At 47.9% G+C, this 26,990-nt stretch overlaps 1 protein-coding gene across 1 annotated transcript; it reads left to right on the forward strand.

Annotated features, from left to right (window-relative positions):
• The first annotated feature begins 799 nt into the window (after positions 1–799).
• Positions 800–17,245, forward strand: LOC146182185 (carbonic anhydrase 2-like). Its single transcript, XM_084575974.1, has 6 exons — positions 800–964; positions 4,806–4,948; positions 10,783–10,875; positions 12,713–12,820; positions 16,169–16,309; positions 17,143–17,245. Exons 1-6 carry the CDS (start codon positions 826–828, stop codon positions 17,233–17,235), a joined length of 717 nt encoding a protein of 238 aa, XP_084432100.1. The 5' UTR covers positions 800–825; the 3' UTR covers positions 17,236–17,245.
• Positions 17,246–26,990: the final 9,745 nt, after the last annotated feature.

Genomic DNA, 26,990 nt, shown 5'->3' on the forward strand with positions numbered 1-26,990 from the left:
GCGCTATTTCGTTACAAAAAATTCGAACAGATACTTAGTGTCTTGTCCGCGTATATTAGCATTTAAAATGTACCATTGGAGAACAAAAAATGCTGCCTCTCTCGTGATCGAGAGAATGCCTTGTCAGCTTTGAGCATTTAAAATGTACCATTGGAGAACAAAAATGCTGCCTCTCTCGTGATCGAGAGAATATGGGGCTCGGGGTCTGTGGCGGCCTTATCAGTTTCGTGAGCGGTCGCATAAACCTGGCATTGTCGGCAGAGACGTGCAGTCTTCGGCTGGGGCGCATAGTTCACAAAGCGATGACTTTCCGCAAGACTCTTCCTATGTCTCCTTTAATCAGGCTTCATTCCTCCCACGCGCGGAAAATGATAAGCACGTCAATTTTTTTGGTTGGCTCACATAAACTTGGAGATTGCCACTGAGTTAGCCATAGCCGAATCAGATCGGACACCAATTTTGGCCATATTCGGACAAGGTCAAATTTCGGGAACCAAATTTTCGGGGCGCAGACAGATACATTCCGGGATACATGCCCTCCCTGTACAAGGGCTTAGAGAGCGGAAAATTCGTCTCGTTAAATCCCGTTCGGTGCCCGGATGTTCTAGTTTCGGGGCCCGGATGAATGGAAATCGAATTCGGCTTGACGTCACGCGAAGGTCGCCAACAGTAGCTAAAAGCATTTCGTGCCTGAAAACCAGCAGCCCTCGGCTACTTTCACTAGCGTATTAGCTACAACAGGCATACCGCATGAGCTTGACTTGCGTCGCGTGTGTCACTGTGGTTCGTGCAGGTGAAGCAAAGTGGGGAGACGTAAAGTGCCCAATGGATAACATGTGCTCTAAGGGCCTCTTGCAGTCTCCAATCAAGATAGCCGATGCAAAGCCAGCCACACCACCGATCGAACTTGTGGTGGACTACAGTGCTCAACTGAAAACGTTCGGGTTCGCCAAGGACAAGTTTCGTAAGTGCACTTCGATAATTTTCCGGGCCATGAGATGGAACAAGTCGTCGGGCTGCCTGCAGTGTGAAAAAAAAAAAAATTGCACCCTTAATTGTGTAACGCTGACACGGGCACCTTTCTTACACCTGTAATTCCTCTTGTTTATTTTGAAAAGTGCGCTACCCAAGAAAACTTCCTATGATCAGCTATAGAAAATCCTTTATGGTCGGCTATAGAAAGTTGGCCCATACATATATAAGATAAGATATTATTTATTTCTCTTTCAAAAAATGAAAGAAGGAACTGCGACAGAAGGCGGTTAGGCCTGACGGGGTCACAGTTCCCCATACAGTTCACAGCGGCGCGCAACACGGACAACAAACGATAACAGAATATTACAGCAAACGTGGTAACTAAACATACTGGAGTAAAACCTAAAAAAAAAATAAACAGTGTACACCATACACTCAAAAAGAAACAACAGCATATGACACAAAACAAGGGAAACAAATGTGTACAGTAACATAACATGATAAAAGTTGCATTTGCCAAATACAAAACCAGACTAAACAATTATTACACTTCTGAGAGTATCAACTGCTTTTCTATGTCTCTTTTAAATCTGCGTTTAGAGAGATGGAACATTGAACATAGGGATGGGGTTTTGAGAATAGTTGGAATCTGGTAATTAAGCTTCTGTTTACCGTAATTTGTCCTTGTTTTTGGGACGAGGTTTATGTGTTGTCTGAGAGGGTATTTAGTAGGAAATCGATTAGGAGAGACGGAGAAAAGCCTATTGCTGTGGATATGTTGTAACAGGCGGCATGTGTAGACTCGGTTAGCTTGAAGTAGGTTATGTTTTTGGTATAGAGGTGATGTTGGTAAGTATTCCGGTCTTCCATGATAACCCTCAATAGCCCGTTCCTATAGCAGTCTTTAGGTATTGCTATAGTCTGTTCAATAGAAGGCTCACCTACGTCCTACAGTCTTTAGCATTTTCCTTTATAAACTTTACGATCAGCTGTAGATATTTGGCCTCAAAAAGCTATAGCTATTTTCAGTGCTGTATAAGTCTTTAACCTATTCTGTAGACTTATGATTGCTTATGTCACTGACTTATAGCTTGTATGGTCGGCTGTCAATATTTGGCCCAAAAAGCTATAGCTGTTCTTATGGCAGCTTTTAGCTTTTGCTATAGCCTATCCCAGTCGGAAAAAGCTGCAGAAAAATTTCGGTTACGACAGAATTTCTGTGCGGCTTTTGACGGGAAACCTGTTGTGACAACAGAACGTTCTGTAGTAACATCAGAAATGTTTGTACTTACAACAGAAAAGTGCTACAGAACTACACACAACAGAATTATACTACAAAAGAACTACAGAACTACAGAAAAGTACGGAAGAACTACAGAAAAATCTGACGTTTACGCAGAACTACAGAATATTTTGTCGTAATTTTGGCAGGTTCTGTAGTTTTTTTTCGACCGGGATGCTATAGAAATATTTTGGGATTGCCTACGGAGTGCACGGTCATATAGCTTGCTTATGAATCTGCACACCCATGTATTATCCATTTGGATATGTTTATTTGCGATTTGATGCCTAAATAACTGAAAATCGGTTAAAGTCACCATGTATATAGAGGTACTCGCCGCAGGCAGATTTCCATGCGGCGACAGTGGTCCACCAACTGTACCAAAACTGACACTATTGCTGCGTCGTACAGCATTGCTGTTGATGGCTAGTCAACTTCGAGGCAGCTCACCAGAGGGATTGAAGCCAACTATATACGGACCTTCGGATGTGTGTTTATGTGGAGGAATTTGTGTATGTCTTCTTGAAATTCATATCAAAATTTGTGAAGCAACAGCTTGTCGTGCATCGCTCCGGTTGGTGTCATGATTTTTCGTTGCATGTGACACACAACTCTTAGTCAAGTTGGAGGTTCAGTCACACGAGAGATTCGAATAGACGATATATATGTACCGTCATATGCATTCAATCCCGACTTTATATAGTATAGCTGTTAAAGAAAGGTTTGACTGCTCGTCTGTATAATAACTGTTTGTATATAAAGCATTCTATAGCCAGCTAAAACAGTATATATGGCTTGCAGTCTGTAGCTTTAAATACATTAAATCTCTATAGGCAGCTAAATATAGCTGTATGATTACCGAAATATAGCATCGGAAATATGGATATTTTTCAGTTAGGTAAAACTGTTTCTATGGCTTTGTCAGCAGCTGTAGAAGCATTCGCATTAATATAGAGACCTATACATCTGATATCTGACCTATATCTGACTACAAGTCTATAGCTTCTGGAGCATACACTTTTCTGTAGCTAGTAAAACCACTTATATATGACATGCACTCTGTAGCTTTAGAGTGCCCTGCTGGATACATTTCTATAGAAAGCTGAAGATAACACTATGGTTACTAGTCTATAGCTTCAGGAGCATACATTTTTCTACAGCCAGCTAAAACAACTTATATGGCTTGCAGTCTGTAAACTTAGATGCATTCACATCACTATAGACAGAAGATAACTGTTTGACTACAAGTCTAAGCTTCTGGAGCATACATTTTTCTATAGCTAGCTAAAACAGCTGACATGGCTTGCATTACAGACATTGAAATTTCTGTATGACTGCTGGTCTACAGCTTCAGGAGCATACACTTGCTAAAACTGATTCTTTGGCTTGCAGTGTGTAGCTTTAGACTCATTGTCATCTCTATAGACAGCTAAAGATAACTTTATGACTAACTCATAGCCTCGCGAACATATGGTTTTCTATAGTTAGATTTTGTGTGGAACAGAAGCTATAGCCAAAGTGGTATAGAATTTTCTATAATTGCCTATAGATATTCCAATGGTACTTTATGGCTGTCTATAAAGGACCATAGATAGACATAGCTGACCATAAACTTTTCCATTGAAGCACATAGACCATTTTTGTATGAGTAAGCACACAAACGTCTATGCGTAGTTTTTGTAAATGTACGGGTACCAGGGTGTAACGTATCCATAGGGTGTAGTTTTGGTCGATTTGCGTGCCGCCTCAGACAATTTTTAATTCGGTCATCAAGCGTGCTTTCAATACGATGTACTGTAATCCAGTTATAAAATAACTATTTCCGCCCAGCTTCTAAGCGGCCCTTGTATATATATATATATATATATATATATATATATATATATATATATATATATATATATATATATATATACTTGCCTTGCCTTGGCTTAGAGTTTAACGTCCCCAAGCTACTCGGGCTGAGACACCTTAGGTGAGGGATCCGGTGTCAAGTGGAAGCAGCTGGCACAGGAATGTTAATTGAAGTAGCATTTGAGAGAAAGCAGACACAGGATTGTTAAATCGAGGAATATGTAGGAGTCCTTTGCTTTGCAGTGGGTATACAGTCCGGAGGGCCAGATGAACAGTGTAAAGTTACCATATTGTCTGAGGCGGTGCCTAAACTGCGCACTTTACACCCTATCGAATTGTTAAACCTTTACAACTTTGACACCTGTGCGACTTATAGGCATAGGTACATAAAATGTTTTAACATGCTTAGCGCATTATTTAAAATGTCACGTGTTACCGTTCGTGTAGAGGGGTAACGTGTCCGATGGACAACTCGCACTTCATGGACACCTTGCAGCCTCCAGTCTCTAAAAGGAGTCTGTCTTCAACCCACAGTCCGAGCCTGAGATGTTAACCCCTCCGAGAAGCAGCGTGTCATAGTTAATGCTGCTCGAATATCTCGTGAACTAATCACTTAATAGCCATATCTCGCATGCAGTGACTTTCGTGAGTTTCGAGTTTGACTAATATACTATCTACTCTGTTTGCACCACAGTGCGAATGACGATTAATGACACGGGACCCAAGCTGACACTCGGTGCCGACAAATACAACCTGAAGGAGGTGCACTTTCGCATCGGAGCGGATAATACAAAAGGATCGGAGCACGAGGTCGGAGGCTCTTCCGCTGCCTTGGAGGTACGTTGAAATCAGATATAAATATCTGGCCTATGATAAGGCTCTGAGGTCCGCTATTGAACCAACTTCATAATGAGGCCTCGTCAAGCGTGCATCACATTTATTGGCTAAAGGCGCTAGCGCTTAAAAAGCTTAAAAAGCTCAGAGTGGGGGGGGGGGGGGGCACCTAATCCTTAAAAGGGGGGGATGCTAGGCTAAAGGGTCAACTTTTGAACGGCTGTACCAATTTTCATAAAATTTTCTGGAGTGGCTTACCCTCCTCTTATTAGAATATATTCTAAATTTCATTGCCCTAGCACAAATAGGTAATAACTTGTAGCTGCTATACTGAACAAAGAAGTGTGTCAGCTTAGGAAAACTATCATTTCAAAAACAATGAAGATATGCTAATTTTTTGTGATTGAATACCTTCTAGATAGTTCATCGTGCAGGATAAGGAGAATTGCGGGCTTTTTACGGCATTTTTGTAAATATTTCTGCATTTGGAAAACAAACTTCATTTTTTTTTGTTGTCATTGTATGTCAGATATCTCAATTTTTTTTTAACTTGTAGAGTAATTAGTGATATAAAAAGTGCCTTATCTTGTTCCCGACAAAAATATAGTCCAGAAACCATCTTGAAAGCCGCTTATAGCGAAAGAGTTTGGAAATGATAGTTTTCCTAAGGAATTGTGTTTTCGCAAAAAGTGCGAACTTAGAAAAATGAGTTCAAACATTTCGGAACATGCTGTTTAATTTTCGGACCAAAAATAATTAAAGTACCGTGCTGCATACATATGGCCCTCCTCTTCAACTCGACGCTGCTCTGTGGCGATTGCTTCGAGTCGCCTTCTCTTTTTTTTTCAGCTTTACAGCTGTCCAGCGCCCTTGTCTGCGCTCGTGAAATGCTCTCCATTGTTGCCTGCTGGGCGTACCTCTTTGTCTGGGTTCCATATTCTATTTCGAGCCTGTCGAGCACTCTCCTGATGCCGCGTGCACCTTCATTAAATTCCAACACAGCCAAGGCCGCTGCAGTTTCCACTGTCTTCAAAGAAGCAAACGGGCACCTCTTCCATACTAGCACATTGAATGACTCGTTTGCATTCTGCGTTTGCATTCTTGCACATCGTGCAAGAAGCTCCGGCTTACTAAGCCTGTTGTAGAGAGGCACAAGCTCTTTGGCGATGTCTCTGCTGAAAGCTGGACGGTGGGGTCTTGGCACTGATTGCTTCCCGGCTTCCACTAACGCTTTGTGCCGATTGTAGTGACACCAGGAGTCCTCCCCATGAGGGCAAGCGTCATGTCGCGGGACTTCGTCAGTTGAGTAGGAGTGGAAGAGTACTCCTCGCTGCATTTTTTTCACATCTGGAGCATTGTCTTTTAGGGCAGAGGCATAGTAAGCAGTTAGTTTTTTTTTTACAGTACTTTGCGTCAGCTTCCCCTTGCCTCCTAGACCTTTCTTCGTCTTTTTTATTTTTTCAATTCCAGCATAAACACGTTTAGCGACGTGGTTCATACAATCCTCTTTTTACGATATCTTTGTCATACAGCTCTAGACTAGAGACACGCAGGAACGATTTGCTGTCCCCATCGCAGAGCACTGTTGTGTACTGCAAGTTGTGAATCTCCTTAGAGCGACTGAATATGATGCCTGCGGCTTGAACTTCCATCGCGTTAGACGATCCAGTGAAATTCTTCTGGCAGACCTCACTGTGTGCTTTTCTCCAATCGGAATGTTCATCCTCACCTGCACTGGGACCATAGTTGCAGCCATGGCAATAGTTGGACTGCACAGAAAAATCCAGCACCAACCCCGTTTCTAGCTCAATTACAACACCGAGCCCGAAATGCGAGGTGCAGTGGCCGCGTTTGTGCCAAGTGCCGTCGTAACTCGCGCACACATCCAAAAGTTCGTTGCTGCTAGCCACGGAGTTGTTCGCTCTCACAGCGATCCCGGCTTCACGCATCACATCACAGGCAGCTTTCATCGCAGCTCGGTGCACTTTATCCGCAACTGCCTGGTACGTCTTGTGGTGCATTGGCACAGGCGCATCCATGCCCGCAAAAAAGTTTGCCATGGATTTGCAGTTGATGCCGCAGTTACGGCTAGCAACTACAAGGCGAAGCGAGAGCTCAGGCTGCCGGCTAGAGTTCACAAGAGGGCTGTGTGCGGCCTTTTTCACATCACCACACCGGCTACACGCCCAGCAAAAAAAAAAAAAAAAAAAAGAAAAGAAAAGAAAGAAAAGAAAAAGCGCGCGCGAGCACGTGACGGCGCTCGGCCAATGAGAGGGTCGAACGACGAAGGAGAGCGCCGGAGTGGAGGCGGACGGCAAACTTCACATGTTGGCACTACTTTTAGTTTATTGAGGGGTTTTACTCCACTGCGGCATCCCTCATAGCTTCAGTTGCTTAGGGACATTAAAGCTGCTAAAAGAAACCAAATCATTACTTTGTATACAGTCGTCAGCTACCACATCTTGGGGAAGGAAAGTGGAGCTTTGTTAGAGGGCCCAATACTTACTTTTATTAAAAACATTCTAGAGGGCACTTTGGACCACTAAAGTGCGATGTGGCGAAAGCCATTATAGCGTGGTGCATCGTAGCCGTCCACTACGGCACCTCTATCTCCCTCTCTCCTTTCACTCCCACGCGCTGATGCCTGCTGTAGTATCACCTCGTAGACATCTGGGTCTGCTTCTGTTTGCTGTGTGGTGCGCCTGGATGGGACGCCCGGCGGAGTCAGCTTCGTATATGCATGAATCACCTTGAGAGGTTGGGTACCATTAGTTGACCACTCATTTTACTGAAGCGCGAAATCATGTCTAGCCTAGCGTGTTGAAAGTGAGCCCATTTCAGGATTCCGCCCGCGCAAGCATGTGCTCCTCTCGCCGCGGTGATTAGGGCGTTCGACTGCTGTGAACAAGGATGCGGGATCGACCGCTTTTCGAAGGAGGCGAAAAGCATTTCGCCCGTTTGCTGTGCGATGTCGGTGCACAAGAAATTTAGTCTAGATTTGCTATGCATAACTTGTTAGGGGGCAACCACGACTACCACCAGATACAAAGGGAGTCAACAGCTACTGACACCAAAGAAATCATAGGGGATTGTTTTATTGATTGTGTGAAATAAAGATGACAAATAGTTGCGTGCTTAATTCGGAGGCCGTGTCGATAACTAGGCTGGTTATGAGGCCAGTAAATACACGGACAGACATTTTTAGGCCACTTGGCGTGGTTAGGGCGTTCGACTGCTGTGAACAAGGATGCGGGATCGACCGACTTGGCCCTTGTTATTTGCATGCCTTTCCCATTGCTCATGCATGTGGGAGGCCCCAACCCAGTGAAACCAATTCAGAGCTGATAAGAGTCGCCTGCAGTATTTATTTCGTTCAATAAAGTTCATTAACTCGCCGGGATTCACAGCGATTGAGACGAAGTGTATTCAATAAAAGACTTGCAGATCTCACTTGAAAAATAGCTAGATACGTTATTTCCATCGCGCTACACATTACGAAGCCCCATATATGTCTCCAGGAAATACTGTCACGTGGCCAGTTGTAATTTTGCATAATTCGCCAAGCGTGTACAACCAGCTTCATCGTAGAGAGCACGGCCCAGAAAAGCGGATTTTTAGGTATTGGGGCTCTAATGTTACGAGGAACTTCCTATTGCGCCAGGGTCGTGTTCGCCTCTTAATTTGACTGCGCTATGGCTCACCGTATTTGTAAAGCTTGGTTCTGTTTAGCTGGCACTTCCAGTATATAGGCATCCTTTGCTAGATGCTCTGGTCGGTCGCAGCAAAACGCGCCACATCTGATACACCTTTCAACAGGCTTGCCTATAATTCACTGCAACACAGCTTCAATGAAGTACTGGGACGTCGCACATTAACTGCGCCTACCTGGAGCATGCGTCTAGCTACTTGTGCACTTAGTACTGGTTAAAATGCCAATGTCTGCTGGTTGGTTGGTTTGTGGGGGTTTAACGTCCCAAAGCGACTCAGGCTATGAGAGACGCCGTAGTGGAGGACTCCGGAAATTTCGACCGCCTGGGGTTCTTTAACGTGCACTGACATCGCACAGCACACGGGCACCTTGCTTTTCGCCTCCATCGAAAAGCGGCCGCCGAAGCCGGGATTCGATCCCGCGTCCTTGGGCACAGTAGCCGAGCGCCGTAACCACTGCACCACCCCGGCGGGGCTCCAATGTCTGCTGTTAGGTTTCAATGTTTCAAGTGAACTGCGATCTGCTGTGAACACCTCATCTCTTCTCGATTCCCAAGAGTGCGGGATCGAATCCCGGCCTTGGCGGCCGCTTTTAGATGGAGGCGAAAAGCAAGGCGCCCGGGTGCTGTGCGATGTCAGTGCACGTTAAAGAACCTCAGGTGGTCTAAATGTCCGGAGTCCTCCACTACGGTGTCTCTCATAGCCCGAGTCGCTTTGAGACGTTAAACCCCACAAACCAAACCAAGTTCTCCCATTACTCCTAAGGCCGGCGAAATTGAGTGCACACAAAGGGCTGCACAGCAAGAAAATTGTTAAGATGGGTGACATATAATAATTGTTCGGTTTGGTTTTTAGAGTTAAACATATCAAAACGACTCTGGCTACAAGAGGCACCGTAGAGGACTCCAGAAATTTCTACCTCCCGGGAGTCTTTAACGTGCACTGACATCGCACAGCACATGGACGCCATTTCGTTTCGCTTCCATCGAAACGCTGCCGCCGGCGGTCGGGCTCGAATTCGAGCATTGCACTACTTCGACGGGAGCGAGAGGCTTGCAACTTTAGATTTCGCCTAGTTAAGGTCGAATGATTTGAACCTATTTGAATGTCAAGCAAAAAGTGACCATACTACGCCTTTTTTTCCCAAAACCCCGACCGCTGGCGGCGGTCATCGATGGACTACAAACGGAGAGCCATCCGTATGCTGTGCGATGTCAGTGCACGTTAAATATTTCCAGGTGGTTGAAATTTATCCGAAGCCTTCCACTACGGCACCTCATTCTTTCTGCTTTCACTCTCACCTTCCTCATCCCTTTCCTTACGGCTTGGTACAGGTGTCCATGGAAAAAGCCACTGGACGCCTAGCACTTTTTTTTGGTCGGGAATTTTCGGGGCAAGAAAGGCGTGTAGTACTTTTGTTGGATAGCTGCTTTCATGTTCTCGATAATGAATTGTTTTGCACTGGTAACGTCCCCATTTTTATGAATGGTAACTATTTTACCATATTCTAGTGATCTGGTAGTCGTGACGATAAGGCTTTAAGAGTGAACACGTTCCCTCAGTGGACCCCGATGTGGTTGCAGTCTGTTTAATGATGCTGTTATCTTCGTTAAACAGACTGAACGAAACCCTTAAAGTACTCAGCGTTTGCTGTTCTTTCGCACGTCACCAGTTTATGTCATGCTGTATTGCAGTAACCTGCACGGATTGTTAGTAAGGAAGACCGGAAGCGTCACACAGTAGCAGTCCTATTCCTTAACGTATTTAACAGCGCACATTATCTCCGCTGTTCTACACACGTTCACATCTTTGGAATGAGGCATCTTAGAGATACAGCAGAAAGCATAAGTTCAGCCAAAGAGAACTAACGTCGGTGCTTGCTTCGGGCGCTAGTTCTGAAAATACCTGGAACTCGTGTTCAAGACGTGTTAATTTACCAGCGTCGTGAGCTTTATTAAAATTGGTGACAATAATTTTGCTGACGAGTTGATTAGATGAAAAGGCTGTTGTCGGCGCACTTCCATACACAGAGCTGAAACCATTTACAGCAACTGTCCAATTCTTTCTTGACGATAGTTTGAAAGTCCGTTGCCTATAGTTTACCTAATCCTTATTTCTTTTGCTCACAGATCCAGTTCGTTCACATCAAAGATGACACGGAGAGTCTTGGGACCGCCCTGATGAAACCTGGCAACGTGCTCGTGATGTCTGCGCTGTACAAGGTTCGTGGTGGCGGTTTTGTATACCGACTATGCTATCTGTGCAGTCACTATTAGTTCTATGTACCGAGATCTGTAACCATGATCCGCCACCGCGCGTTCCATCCTAGTGCAAAAAACCCTACGAGTCACAACAACAACCTCATAAAGATTTTTCATACTAAATTCTTACAAATCTCATATGGACTCATACAAATATCATTCAATGTATGAGAAATATGAGATTGTATGAACTTTGAATGAGTTTATTATGATTTTACTATGAGAAATCCGTATCAGGTTATTGTGACTCGTAGGGTTTTTTCGCTAGGGCACTCATGCGTCACCAGCGCATGAGCACTGCCCGCGCGCGGTAGACGGTCACGATGGATCGCAGATCACGCTATACTAAATATATGAAATACCTATTATTCAGGAGCCCACGTATATTCGGGGCAGGGTTTTGCAGCCACGAGGTTTGAGCTAAGCTGGCCATAATTGTTACAAGTAGCTGTAGTTCCATATAGCCTTTGATCTGCTCCTGTATAGCTAGTCCCGACGTTATTACCGTTGAATCTGACAGATTAGACAAAATAAACTCGAGAAACTAACAAAAAATACTGGAACCTCATCGCGGCTCGACTTGTACTATTTACCTGTAGTACTGCAGGTATTGCGTTTCACTGCGCACCTTTGACCTTATTTACCTTTCGCGCTTATTTACCTTTTTTTATGAAAAGCTTCGTTGAGGAACCTTTTTTGCAGTTTACCGGACTTATTACTTATTATTATTTTTTCACAAAAGTAGACCTCCTCTGCGGTACTGCCAGCTGGAACTGGCCGTATTAGGAGTCAGTTTTCGTTCGTGCATTTGCAAAAGACATTAGTTGCGACAGAGGTGCGAACGCTCGTTGCCTGGCTGGTCCATCGCTCCCGCTCCATAAACTGACATACTCAGTGCACTTCAGCTACGGGCACTCTTGCGTCCTCAGACTTGATGCAAAATAAACATTATTATTATTATTATTATTATTATTATTATTATTATTATTATTATTATTATTATTATTATTATTATTATTATTATTATTATTATTATTATTAGTAGTAGTAGTAGTAGTAGTAGCATTAATTGGAACACGTTTACGAGCTTGATCCTCGACTGACAGCTTGTAGTACTTGTATTCCCGTGGACCAATACCACCACAATCGGGCCAAATGAGGTAGAGTAGGGCATAACCCCGGGTCGACGCTTGGCCAGCGTCACGACGCTTTAACCCGTCGTTTGCCGGCTTAATAAAGTCATATATACATACATACATACATACATACATACATACATACATACATACATACATACATACATACATACATACATACATACATACATACATACATACATACATACATACATACATACATACATACATACATACATACATACATACATACATACATACATACATACATACATACATACATACATACATACATACATACATACATACATACATACATACATACATACATACATACATACATACATACATACATACATACATACATACATACATACATACATACATACATACATACATACATACATACATACATACATACATACATACATACATACATACATACATACATACATACATACATACATACATACATACATACATACATACATACATACATACATACATACATACATACATACATACATACATACATACATACCATAGTATACCATACCATACCATACCATACCATACCATACACTTGAACATCACGTCTTGTGTGCTGACTGTTCTTTGTACTCCATTCGCTTGTCTTGACCTAAGACGTGCATCTGCTGCAGGTACTCACCGGGCGGCAGGCCGACGACACTGATAAAGCAGACCCAACCCCGGACACTGTCCTTACCACCATCGCAAGCAACTTCGATGAGAAGGAGGGATCCATAAAGGTAGTTATATAGTTATTCGCAGTTTTGATGAATGCTTGCTCGGAATTTGAGCTTAACCAAGACGTCGTCCTGCTAGGAAATCCGGCGGGAAATTTACGGAGTAGTTTGCCAGGTAATTGTGAACGTAATGCGTGGGGGCCATTTAAGCTGCACAAACCATCTGCAAACCATCGACCTTTTATTGGAGTTTAGGGAGATTATTGGTCCAAACGTCCCAAAGCGACTCAGACTTGGAGACGCCATAGTGGAGAGCTTCGGAAAGACCACCATGTACTGGCATCACGCGGCACACGGGTGCCTTGCTCTTCGCCTCAATCAAAATGCGGCTTTCGTAGCCGGGATTTGATCCCCCATATTCGGGCACAGTAGTCGACGGCCATGACCACTGCAGCACCACGGCTTGGCGGTAGTACGTAGGGCCCGACATTGCCAGTGCATTACTAATGTTAGACCCAGGGTTCGTGGTGCCCTTTAGAAGCTTGAATTCATTTCAATTCATGCAAAATAAACAAGCGTCTCATAGCTCATGAGTGGCGTCCTAATCAAGGAAAGATATTTTGCAGATATTGGGCGCTCACTCACGTGACACAAGTGCCTTTCTACGTATTCTGCTCCTGTTTCTTTTTTTTTTTTTGTTTCCGTTGGGAGTGCGCGGAAAGAATGAAATGAGGATGGGCAGGCTAACCAACGCAGGCAGCGCAGTTCATACGAGTGATCTATGAGCTGCCTTAGGCGCTCGCTTTGTGTGTGTGTGGGGGGGGGGGGGGGGGGTAGAAAACTAACCGATTTAGTCCAATGGACGTTGCGGCCTCAGCGGCAGCAGCGCGTTCACTGCGTTTAGCGAATCACTTTTCTACCTTAAGCCCGTTACGTGAAAAAAAAGTGACGGAAATGTGCGTATAGGCTAACATCTTGCATAATTCCGCAGCTACATTCTGAACGTCAACACGCCCTTCATAAACTGCAGCTAGATTGTTCGTGAAATCATGGAGGCTTATCAATCAAGGAACTGTATTATCAAGCTCTTCGTCGCAATGGCAGATTATGTAATGGTTTTTGGCCTCAGCCTTACGTTCTTAATTTTATAAGTCTATTCTTTTTTCTCATGTGACGAGAGACACGTGCTGCTTGTGATGCAGCTTTGCACCATGCGACTCGTCTTTTCAATGCGTTTTTTTTTTCATTACTGTAAAATGTTCTTCCGCTACAAACCTTAGGGTAGGGTAGGGTAGGGTAGGGTAGGTTAGGTTAAGGTAGGTTATGTTAGGTTAGGTTAGGTTAGGTTTCCAAACCAAACGCGGCGGCCACGTTCGATATAGGCGAAACGCAAATGAGTGCTGTGCGATTCCGGTGCATGTGAATCGGGAGGTCGAAATTAATCGGGAGTTTTCAACTACGGCTCCTCTATTTTTACTCTTTCACTCCCACTGCCCCGCCGTGGTGGCAATGGTTACGACTCCCGACTTCGAAGTACCCGGGTTCGAACCCGACCGCTGACGGCTGCGTTTCTCGATGGAGGCGAAACAATGGCGTCCGTGTGCTGTGCGATGCCAGTGTATGTTAAATAACCCCACGTAGCCGAAATGTAGTCCTTCCCTACGGCGTCCTCATAGCCTGAATTGCTTTGGGACGTTAAACCAACAATGAACCAAACCAAACAATAAAGTACATTTTTAGTAGCCCTAAATTATACTGCCCACGTCTTAACATCCTTATTATGATGGCGGGATGTTAGCGCTTATGCCTCTAAGCTGAAATACGATGCCCTCTGTTGTCGGCCATATGCCCATTGACAAGAAACTCTCCACTTATAGTTCCTCTTCCCGCTATATCTCGATGTATGCTGTACAGAATATGCTTTATTTGACCCGGTAACCTCACTAAGCCCTATGATATCTCGTATCGCACTGCTAGACATAGTCTGGCTGGATAAAAATAGTGCTAGCCCAATCGAAAAAACTACAGAACTGTGTCGAAAATACGACAAAATATCTTGTAGTTCTCTCGTACCCATCAGATGTTTCTGTAGTTCTGTAATACTTTTCTATAGTTCTGCAGTTTTTCTGTTTGTACTTCTGTAGCCCTTTTCTGTTGTAACTACAGAAATTTCTGATGTTACTACAGCATGTCTGTTGTCACAACAAGTTTCCCGTCAAAAAAAAAAAAAAAAGGCAAGGCGCCCGTGTGCTGTGCGATGTCAGTGCACGTTAAAGAACCCCAGGTGGTCGAAATTTCCGTAGTCCTCCACTACGGCGTCTCTCATAGCCTGAGTTGCTTTGGGACGTTAAACCCCACAAACCAAACCAAAAGCCGCACAGAAATTCTGTCGTAACATCAGAAAGTTTTCTAAACATCAGAATGTTTTCTAACTGGGAGTATTGAATGTTGCCAAATTTTTCAACGACACCCTGCCCTACGCTAGTACGTCCTACCCTACTTCACAGGACCGCTGGTCTCTTCGAATGAACCGCATCAGTTGGGAATTGTTTAGGAGGCTGTGGCTGATCCTGTTATGTCGTGGGTTATGGCGAGGTTACAGGTCGCTCTATAGGTCTGCTCAGCAAATCCATCGACACGCGGACCGTTTTTTTATAGTCCGGTGGAGAAAAATGTCCCGAATCGCTATTCGAACCGCGGTCCTCCTACTCGAATGCCATATCTATACGGCACCGCTGTATGCTTAAAGAGCAACTCCGGAGTTTTTTTGACATTCGAATATTCAAATAAAAATTTTGGTGTAGATTCTACTCACCTTCCTGACGCATTCTACAAAATTTGGGCGCCGTACAATAATCCGTTCACGCGCAACACGACTTTAAAATATGCTGTTTTCATGGCTGAAATTGAGACTATTTCTGCCGGCAACACTGAGTTTCTGACGTCACAAACAGTATACCGGCGTTACTGTCCACTTCCCGCATGATTATGAAATTGTGAGGCTTGTATTGAACTACCTCAGACATTTTATGCAATGCTTCATGATTTCCACACATTATTTTCACCATCCAACGCGCGTACGTGTGTTTTTCTAATACTGAGTGTGACGTCACCATTTCGGCAAGTGGGACGTCGTTTCTGGCCGTGAAAGCAGTTTTGGTTTCTATTTGCTGTTTTTCCTTTTTAGAAATACTTCTAATTGGAATTTCGAAAAACGGTTTTTTGTGTTGGAGTCAGGACGTGCCGAGGAATGTAATTCAATCAAAAACACAAAATGATGAAAAAAAAACCACCGGAGTTGACCTTTAAAGAGCACGACGGCCCGAACATAACGCGCTTCCGCAGTTCTTGCACGTTGGTAAACGAGTCGCTCGATTCGGAAACCTACCAACATTGCGCGTTCTGACGCAGGCCGTGAAACTGTCCAACGCTTTGGTGACCGGTAATTTGAAGGAGTTCTACACGTACAAGGGGTCCATGACTTATCCGCCGTGCACAGAAGATGTCAGTTGGGTGGTACTCTCAGAACCGATCGTTCTTGCAGACCCAACGGTGAGTAGCGCTTCGCATGTTTATTTCGTTCGCCGCGTCAAAAACATGTGCACACAGCTGGGCGCGAATGTAAATGCATCAGTGATATTGCGCCAACTTCGCATCTGCTTAATAGAATCCCTAGGAAACATGCGGAGACGAGCTTGCAGTGAACTTCCATCAGGCCCTAGACAGGTTCTTTTCAAAACTGGACAAGACAGTTAAATAAGCCGTTAAAATACAGTTAAATATTCGCCAGGGTGTTCTGTTGAGGTGTGTTGTACAGCGAGGCGAACTTTATTTGCATTGTATTTAATTGTGCCTTGAATTTCAGATTTTTAGAGCACGCAAAAAAAAAATGAGTTGAGATTTTTATAATTTTGAATTAGCACTGTGGTTCGAAATATCGAAGATTAAAAAAGCGCTTTTGATGGCCCGCTAGATGGTTTTTCCGCAGTGCGCAAGAGGGAACAATTCTAATATCGCTTACGTCATAAAGCACGTAAAATGACATGTACGTATGAAAGCCAACCTAAAGGGCTTCCGAGACCGCCTCTAAGAAAACCACGATGCCATGAATAAATTTTACAAATTGGGCTCGTGTTTAATGCTGACTCCCTTAAAGTTCCAATTTATTCATGTGCCCTAAGCCTTGTCACGAATCTGATATATCTGACGCGGTTCAGGTGTTCACAGAATGTGTGACAGATACTGTGCCTTTCCTTTCCTATGAACCAATTATCATTCTGAAATAATCCTTGCTCCACCACGGCCGGACTTGAAACGCCGCAGCTCTTGTCCGGCCATGGCTGCACTCATTTACTGCCTACTTCAAGGGACGTTATTCTTTTCAGCTCAAAGCCATTCGTGAGAAGTCCCCGCAACCATGCTCTCGCCCACCGAAAGAAGCGACGGACGGTCATAATGTCATGAAGCACAAGGCATGAAATGAATAAATCCTTCTCGCATCTGGGGAGTGGGGTGGTTGATCCTGGCCCTATGGGGCCGCTCACCGCCGCTTGCGGCGGGGGCTAGCCTGCCATCGGATCTCTTGTAGGCCGTCATTGCACCCGTTATCGCTTCGGTGGTGAACGACGGCCGACGCGCGTTGTTCTCTCCCGTCTCTATTTTCTCTTCTGTCCGCACGAGTCCTACAGTTGCAACAACCGTTGTGCAGCAGTTGGACTGCAGCCGATGATTGAACGCTTGCTGAGGTCACCCTGGTGTAAGGGGGCAGGTCGAAAAGAGGCGCATCTGTCCTCAGAGCGTTGTAGGAACGTGCCTAAGCGCGTTGTAGGGACGTGCATGTAAAACATTTAGGGGGAATTTCGGTCCACTAAACTGCGATGAGGCGAAAGCCTCTATCGCGTGGTGGTGCGAAGCCCTTCAATACGGTACTTTTTTTTTCTCTCCCATACGGCACGGTTAATGTGTCCGCGGATAATTGTCAGATACTGCGCCTTTCCGTAAACCAATTTGAAACGCCGCCGATGCCTGCTACTTTGCTTCTGTTATGTGGTATGGTCCCTGGAAATCTTCAGTATCGCGCCCGCGGAGGGGCCGGCTCCGTAACGCCTGCAGCGGTGAAGCTGTATGGAGTCGGTCACCTAAACGTTCTAAATGTAAATGCAGAATTCACATCGGTTATCTGCTTACGTACACTGCACGAAGACATGCGCAGGAGCAGTTTTTCTATTCACAATATCTTCATGGTGTAAATGAAGTGTACGCATGACTACAGCGTACATTTGCGAGCACATTTTTAACGCGATAGCGTAAGGGCCCCGTGTCGCAGAAAAGTTGGTGCCGTCGTCGGCGGCCGCCGTCCCGAGTCGTCTGGCGTTGGGCGTGAGCGAAAAATCCCAGAAGCATAAAATAAAAGCGAGTAGGAAAAATCGTCTATTGATTGCGGTGTTGTCTCAGAAATGTCCCTTAGAGAAGTGTATTGTGGCGTATAATAATTATGAGCATGTAAATTACAGAGCGCGCAGTTAAGAGAGTGGCAAATTACTTTTCCTCTTCACTTGGCGTGCACGTAGCGCCATCATGCGTGTGGCGCACGGAATAAGATAGCGCATGGCCTCCGAGATCTTCATCGCGCCGGCTCGGATCGGCAACGATGTTGTCGATGAACTACGACTGCAACTTGAGGCCCGCGCGTTTCGGCAAGGTGGCTGGCAGCGCTTCTACGTCCCGGAAGGATTAATAAATAAAAATGAGTAACTTTGGACAAGTTAACGTAGCTCATTTTTGTGTCACTCAAAAGCGCGACAAGCAAATGAGGTAAACGGTGCGAACGGGGCTCGATAACGCTATCTCGTTCCATTCATAAAGGCGTCCTCCAAATTTTTCTTAGCTACTAATATGTTGGTGCATCTTGAATGTGAGAAACGTAACAGCGCAAAGGCATGCAACCACAACGTGTCACGTTGTGTTCTCTAGCCCTTTGGTCTCATGGTTTTGCGCTGTTACGTTTCCTAAATTTACTATGCATCTTTCATGTTAAGCTATCTACCCTATCGATTTTATTACTTGCGAAGGACATCATATATGCAAGAAATAAATGGCAGTTATACCACGAGCACCCCCTTACTACTCTCTGCAATGCACCAAACAAAATGATTACACAGCGGTATAAAGACTGAGCCTTCAAATTTTTATTAAGCACATACGTCAATTATATGTAACATATATTTCTATTAGAAAATATAGAAATTAAAATTGGAAAATATATAGAAAAAATAACATGAAGAAAAATACTCAAGTATAATTAAGCGGACTCGGCGGAGCAAGAAGGGAAGTACAGCGTTTGTCCGCGTGCACCTCCGATTATACTTCGTCTCACAATGTTTGCAACACTGCGAAAGGCAGAGGCAGCCGATTCCAATCAGGATCACGCGCACTACAATAGCCAACTGTTTCTACCCGCGTTTCGTCCCTAAATTGGCGGAGTCCACAGTAGGAGCACAATTATCTGATAAAGTGCGCAGGGGTGAGAGGCACCGACCCCCTCTTTTCAGTTTCCCCTTCCGCATCCCTATCCCGAACAATAAACTATATACTTCATTTCGCAAGCTTTTTGCAGCACTGGGGAAGGCAGAGGCGCCTTAATTGCCTAGTCAGTAGGATCGCTTGGCCAAACATATATCCAAGCTTTCTAACGAAGGAAAGGAAGTTCTTATGTTGGTGTGCCATTTGAAAATTTTTATTCACGATTTCTTTTTTTTTTTTTTTTTTTTTTCTGCTGGGCTGGCTGCGAAAAGGACTATGTTTTGTGGGAACCGCGCCAGCCACATTCAAAGTTCCCGCGGCTACCGATGCGCCGCCTGAATATACCCTGGATAACCGGTCCCGCGCGAGGGTATAAAGGAAGGCGCACGCTGTCGCCTTGCTCACTTCGCTCCTGGCTGATCGCTGCCTGTCCTCTGAGACGACGATGACCTTCCGCACCACCATGGACTTCCGGACGTGGGATTAAAGATGTTTGTTACACGGCCCGCTGTGTATTTGTCTTGCGCATCCCTCGGGCAGAGGAATCGCCCACAGTATTCAATATTCGCATTCAACTCCGGTTATCAGACATCTCCGGAAACTACTGTGATGTTACAAGTTCCCGTGGCTATATCGATCTCCGTGCTATTTCGACGCAATTTTCGCATTTTTTACCAAAATTACACTCATTAAACCCTGCTTCTAGGTTCATTTTTTTCCTCCCCTATTTGATGCAACCGTTCGTTTCCTGCGATCTATATTAGTTCCCCAAAACTTTACGGACGGACACGATTGTGACCGCGAGCATGAGCCCCGCCGGGGTGGCGCAGTAGTTACGGCGCTCGACTACCGTGCCCAAGGAAGCGGGATCGAATCGCGGCCTCGGCGGCTGCGTTTCGTTGGAGGCGAAACGGAGGGGCGTCCGTGTGCTGTGCGATGTCAGTGCACGTTAAAGAACCCCAGGTGGTCGAAATTTCAGGAGTCCTCCACTACGGCGTCTCTCATATACCTAAGTCGCTTTGGGACGTTAAATCCCACAAACCAACCAACCAACCATTAAAGGCATTCGCAAGTATTTGATGGGATAGCTTGCGCGAAGACAGGTCGATAGGAAAACAGGAATGGCGTCATCGCAACATGCCACTAATAGTTATGAATAGATTTCGTTTACGGAACCTAGCGCAAAGATGGCGATGGACGTAAGTAAACAAAGCGTGTAAGAAACTTTTAACGTAAATAGCGGACACTCCCGTACTTTCCTCCATGCTTCCGTAGGGCTCTGCTGCCGAGCTACTGCACTACGGCCAGAGCCCCGACCGGCTGGTCAGACCGCTAACTTTGCCCTCCGAGATTTTAGGCGCGTGCTTTAGCTGTTTCGATTCTTTCGATTCTGGCTTTCCTTTGGCTATTAAAATATTCAACTACATCGTCTGTAGTGGCACGCAAGGTTTTTAATACTTCTTTCTAAGCACGCCATTAAACCTTTTTACTGGAAATATATACCGCTACCGGCAAGCTTTTCGCAGAACCTAAGCGCGGCTGACTGAGTTCATGAAGGTTGGAATGCGACAAGAACAATAAGCTGTCCTTATTGCAAACTTTTTGCAGTTATTGAGCCGGTTTTCTCAGGTAGTTCCATACATTTTTTTTACATTTTGATTTGCATACAATAGGGATCGTACACATCATAAATGCATCGTATTACAAAGGGTAAGAAGGGGTTTTAATACTTCGCCAAGCTCTCGCAGAACCTAAGCGCGGCTGAGTTCATGGAGGTTGGAATGCGATAAGAATAAGCTGTCCTTATTGTGAACTTTTATTGCGAAAGCAATACTACTTGCACTTTCAGCCTTTGCCGTGGCGCGGCGGTGCCACCATTGACCTTAGTTGACCTCTGTGTGACGTCATGTGTGACTTCACGCTGAAGAGAAGGGCGACCAACTCGCGCCGTCGCAAGCCGCGGCGGTGCCACCACCGGCGCTCAACTCCTGCGCTCTCCACTAGGAGCGCAACAGGTGTTGTGACGTCACGCTGAGAGAAGGGCGACCGACTCGCGCCGTCGCAAGCCGCGGCGGTGCCACCTGAACGTTGCCACCTGAACCCTGAACGTTGACGTCCTGGCGCTTCAGGAGACCAGGATACCTGTAGAATCTGCTTGCCTTCGGGCTACACTGGCTACTCTGGCCTGTCCTGCTGTGCCCTCGGTTCATGTGCAGATGCCCCCTACCTGGACCCGTCCCATCCTCAGGACCGACCCTGCACCGCCATCTATGTGCGTAACACCATCCCGCACACGGTGCTAGATGTCGCTGCCAAGGACCTGGGTCAGCTCGAGATTTGTGCCATCCGTGTCCGTCTGGGCAACACAGACACCTCGGTGGCCTCGGTCTACGTCCCCCCGGGCGTCCCATGGGATCCTTTCTGCCTCACGACTCTGCATTGCCGCCTAGGTAATGATGCCGTAATCTGTGGCGATTTCAACTCTCACCACAGGGCCTGGAGCAGCCAGACATCCTCAGCCAGGGGCAAGAAGCTGCTGGATTCCATTTCAGCCGCTGGCATGCGGTTCCTGAGGCCCACGGCCCCAACCTTCATCAGGCCTCGCTGCTCGTCCATGCTGACGGAGGCCTGCTTCTACACCTGGGAGCGAGCGGCAGACTCTCTGGGCTCCGACCACTTCCCCATCTACCTGACACCTACCAAGCAGTGTCGACAACGAGACAGGGTGTATCGGGTAACGAGGTGGTCTCAGTTCAGGGAGCTGACCAAGGGTATCCCGCACGCAGGTGACTTCCTGACCCTCTTGGGAGAATGTGCCCAGAGTGCCACCGTGACTGGCCATGTCCCCAGACTGACCCCGGTGCCTGACCTCCGGCTATTGGGTCTTCGAGCAGCTAGGCGAAGGGCGGAACGCACAGCCAAGCGGACGGAGCTCCCCAAGGACTGGTCCAAACGGAGGAAGGTCGACGCCTGCTGCCGCCGACAAGCCAACCGACGGGGTCGAGAAGGCTGGGCCAGCGTCTGCCACAAGCTTCAAACCTCCCGACAGTCAGCGACAGCATGGCGTCTCTTCCGATCTCTCCTGCAGGTGACCGTCAACCGCCATCCTGTCCTGGGCGCCGCCATTGCCAGAGGGGTGTCCTACCAGGTGTTAGCCGAGGAGCTGGCAGACCACCTGTCCAAGGCCGCCCGCCCTGCCCTCGGCCCTCTACCAAGCCCTCCGCTACGTGAGCCTCAGACTCGCCACTCCCTTCCTCCCGCAGCAACCTCCATGGTCGCTGCTCAGTGCTCGGATCCCATCACCACCCACGAGCTTCTTCGGGCCCTCAACCGGTCCAAGAAAAAGATGGCTCCAGGTGCAGATGGGATCACCCTCCAAATGCTGCGCAACCTAGACACCCCAGAAAAGGCCCGCCTCCTGCGGGTGTTCAACGGGATCTGGGAAAGCGGCATCCTTTCCGAGAGTTGGACTACGGCCATCGTGGTCCCCATCCTCAAGGGGAAGAAGCCCCCCACAGCAGCTCTCCCTGAGCTGCTGGGGGGGGGGGGGGGGGGGCTTCTCAGGGACCGCCCCGTTTCCCTGAAATCCGCAGCCTGCAAGGCCATGGAGTCCGTGGTCCTGGAGCGCCTCTCTTGGATTGCACGGGTGAAGAACTTTCTCCCTGAAAGCCAGTCCGGGTTCCGGAGACACAGGTGCACAGCGGACTCCATCGCGGACGTGGTGTCCACCCTGGAACAGACACAGTACATGGGCGACGTCGCCTTTCTCGCCCTTCTGGACGTCGAGTCTGCCTTCGACCATCTACCACACCAGGCCATGCAACAGGCTCTGGATGACCTGGGAGTCACAGGTAACCTGCGGCGTTTTATAACAGCCTTCCTTTCCAGTCGTTCCCTGCATGTCCGGGTTGGACAGACCCTGAGCTCGCCTCGCCCCACCAACACCGGAGTGCCCCAGGGGTCTGTTATCAGCCCCTTCTTGTTCAACCTGGTCCTGGCGGGTCTCCCGAGCGCCATCAAACAGGGTCGGGACCACAGAGTGCTGACCTCGATCTACGCCGACGACGTGGCGCTCTGGGTCCGGGCCCCAAGGAGGAGGACGATCTCTGCTAGGAAAGTCCTTCAACGAGCCCTCGACTCCGTGCAGCAGTTCCTTCTCGACAGGGGGCTCAAGCTCTCTGCCGCAAAGTCGGAGGCCCTCATGGTGCACCCTTTGGGAGCACGAGCGTCAGCCCATGCAGCCACCCTGATGATCGACGGCACCAGCCTGCCCTGGAGACGCCAGGTCAAGTACCTGGGGCTGGTGATCGATCACCGCCTCACGTGGATCCCTGCAGACAAGGCCTACCTGGGTCATCTGAACCGGGTTGGCCGAGCAGCCCAACTTCTTCTTGCAGGGGGCAACGGCTGCTCAACATCATGGGCAATCCGGCTGTTTGAGGCGGCCGCCACCTCTTCCATACTTTATGCCCTCCCTTTTGTTTCCCTCAGGTCCACTAGAGTGAACATCCTGGACGGAGCACGCAGGAAATGGATCCGACGCCTGCTGGGAGCAACGCAGTGCTCTAGGATTGCGGCAACACTGGCGGAAGCCGGTGTCTACCCCCTGACCCTGCAGCTCCTCCAGAGAGGCCTCACTCACGTGGACCGCCTTCACCACGCCCCTGACGGAGCTTCCCTCCTGGCACGGCTGCGCAGCGCCCCCTATTCCGTCAGTTGTCCGTTGTTCCATCCCCCTATTCACGGATGGGACAACTGACGGCTGTATACAAGGACTTCATTGGAAACGCCCCAGGGTATTCCCTCCTCCCTCCTCCACCAACACGTCCTCCTTTACAGGTCACCCTTGACCTGGAGGGGGTCAGCTAGCGCCGCTCCCCAGTTGCTGCCCCGGGCCAGGCCGCCGCAGCCCTGATTGAAGAGTGCAAAGGGAGCACCCTCCTCTTCACTGACGGCTCGGTCCTGCCTTCCACGGGCCAGGCTGCAGCGGCTATGACGGCCCCACAGGTGGGGGTGCTAGCTCTTGCAGGCTCTCCTTTCCAGGTAACTCTACTGCAGCCGAGCTGACGGGCCTTCACCTGGCAGCGGACTACCTGGAGACTGGTCAGCCCCCAGGCTTCTACACCATCCTGTGCGGCTCGAGGCCGGCACTGCAGCTCCTGCGCAAGCCGTCCTGCTTCCAGCTATCGGCTTGCCACCTACGAGCGCGCCTCCAAGCCCTGGAGGATACCGGCTTCGTCCTCTCACTGCACTGGATCCCGGGCCATGCGGGCATCCAGGGCAACGACGAGGCCGACGCACTTGCCAAAGCGGCCCACTCCGACCACGTAAGTATGACTCAACATGCATCTGCCTTTGACTTTTCCAGGCTCCCCCTGAAGAAGGCAGTGAGGGCCTTGCACCCTGATTGGCGCATCGCCAAGGGGAGGACATTCCACCGCCTGTCTGACAAGCTCGCCCGCAGGGAACGAGCTCTCCTCCTACGCCTCCGCACCGGAGGTTCCTGGATGCCCACGAAGCTGTATGTCCGTGGCCGGGCCCCCTCCCCAGCATGCCCCTCCTGCGGTGATGCAGGAACGCTGGGGCACCTCCTCTGTGTGTGCCCAGCACACGCTTACCACCGCCGCAAGATGGAGGCAGGCTACCGGGCCCTTGGACTTCCTGCTGACACCGAGGACCATCTGCTCTTCCCGGCCAGGAGCCCCCTGGCAGCCCACCTGCTCCTGCTGGCCTTCCTGGAGGACTCCGGCCTGGCTGCACAACTGTAGCCTACCACCGGGCCTGCTGATCTGCTGGCCACAGCGTTGGCGACGGAGCCGATGACGAGGACGACGGCGAGAGCGACTCCAAGATGATGACCCCCCCCTCCCCTCCCAACATCCCATCTCCCCTTCCCCCCGGACAACCAAGAGTGCCGCCGCGAATTAAGGCCGGCATAACCCGTGTCCGGTATCTCCCCCCCCCCCCCCCCCGTGAATATCCCAAAGTTCCCAACCAACCAACCAACCACCACCGGCGCCTAAGTCCTGCGCTCTCCGCTAGGAGCGCAACAGGTGTTGTAACGTCACACTGAAGAGAAGGGCGACCGATTCGCGCCGTCGCAAGACGCGGCGGTGCCACCACCAGCGCCTAACTCCTGCGCTTTCCGCTCGGAGCGGAAAGCTGTGCTAACCACCAGAGGCTTAACATTGCTTCGCGGCGATGCCGCCTACCGCTAGGGAAGATCGTCGTAATGCGCGTAAAAGAGAGCGGCGAGCTACAGAGAGAGAGAGTAAGAGCGTGAAACAAGACTCGCTAAGCGACGTGCCCAGTTTGCGGCTCGGTGAGAACGTGCGAGCTCTTCAGTGGATGATGGGACTGATTCGCTCAGTGTTGTCGACAGTGAAGATGGAGCCAGCTGTAGTCTTAGCAGTGACGAACGTTGGAACTTGACTAAACGGCTGCGACGAGCCCATGAAACACAGGAAGAACGACAGAAGCGGCTTCAGAAGGAACGTCCATCGCGGATTAAGGATAACGAACGCAAGAGGAAAAGACGTGCTGAAGAAACATCAGAAGAGCGAGAACAGCGTCAAAAAAGCAGCGCGAAAGTTCCCTCACCAGGGCTGGCCTGATTCAACCCGATGGAGACATTAGTGAAGAGCGTTGTGCTGTCTACAAAAGAAGAGTCGACGAGTTTCACACAAGCACCACAGCAGCACGACTATCACGTGAGCGAGGGAGCCATGGGTATTGCTTTCGCAATTTCCTTGCTTAACCAAGTTGAGCCACAGCCATTTTTTTTTGTTTTGCAGTTATTGAGTGGGTTTTCTCTGGTGGTTTAATACAAAAGCATTTTCTTTACATTTCGAATTTCATACAATAGGGATCGCACACTTATAAAATGCATCATATTACGAAGATAAGAAGGTATGGTAAAGCAGGTGGCGAGTGTCTCGTACCCGCTACGTGTACCCGCTACAGCACAAGAGGAGTGAACGGAGTGAGCTAGTTTGGTCTCGCAAATAAGTTTTCACGTTAAGGGCTCTGTAGTGCAGCTGGACTGGCAACCGTGGCTGGAGCTTATCATCCTCTGGCCCCTCCGCAAGTCATCGGTTGCTAGCTCGTACTTGTTCCATGTAGCCACGCCAAGTCGGCCGGTAACTTTTGTTTCTACTTTTTTAGTTCGAAACTTTAAGCCCTCGAAGGAGCACAGCAGGGTTAGCAGAGCCTCTTCCAAACGCACACCCCTGAGGGAGCTCTCGCTGGGGGACGCTTGTACCCATTTTACCGGTTGGTGTCCGGCGGCGGGTTTCGAACTGACCACCTCCCGCAGCCGAGACGGTCGCCCAAACCAGTCGGCCACGACTGCGGTACCTGTGACCTGTCGCATATACTACCCACAGTCTAACCAAATGGCCGCAAGTCACAGTACTAAAGCGATTGAGGCTATGAAGAACGCTAGTGGAAGGTTCTTGAAATTTCTGCCATCCACTATACGGCGTCTTTTATATACTCAGTACCAAACCGATATTATATAGAATTCGTTTGGTTTGGTTTGTGGGGTTTAACGTCTCAAAGCAACTAAAGCTATGAGAGACGCCGTAGTGGAGGACTCCAGAAATTTGGACCACCTGGGGTTCTTTAACGTGCACTGACATATTTTCATAATCGTTAGAAGCCTCGTGCCTGGTTGATCTGCCATGACGAAGCACGCTTGATGTGTTCATCT

This window comes from Amblyomma maculatum, chromosome 8 (genome assembly GCF_055883805.1).
Source record: "Amblyomma maculatum isolate TAMU_Amacu chromosome 8, ASM5588380v1, whole genome shotgun sequence".
Classification (NCBI taxonomy): Eukaryota; Metazoa; Arthropoda; class Arachnida; order Ixodida; family Ixodidae; genus Amblyomma; species Amblyomma maculatum.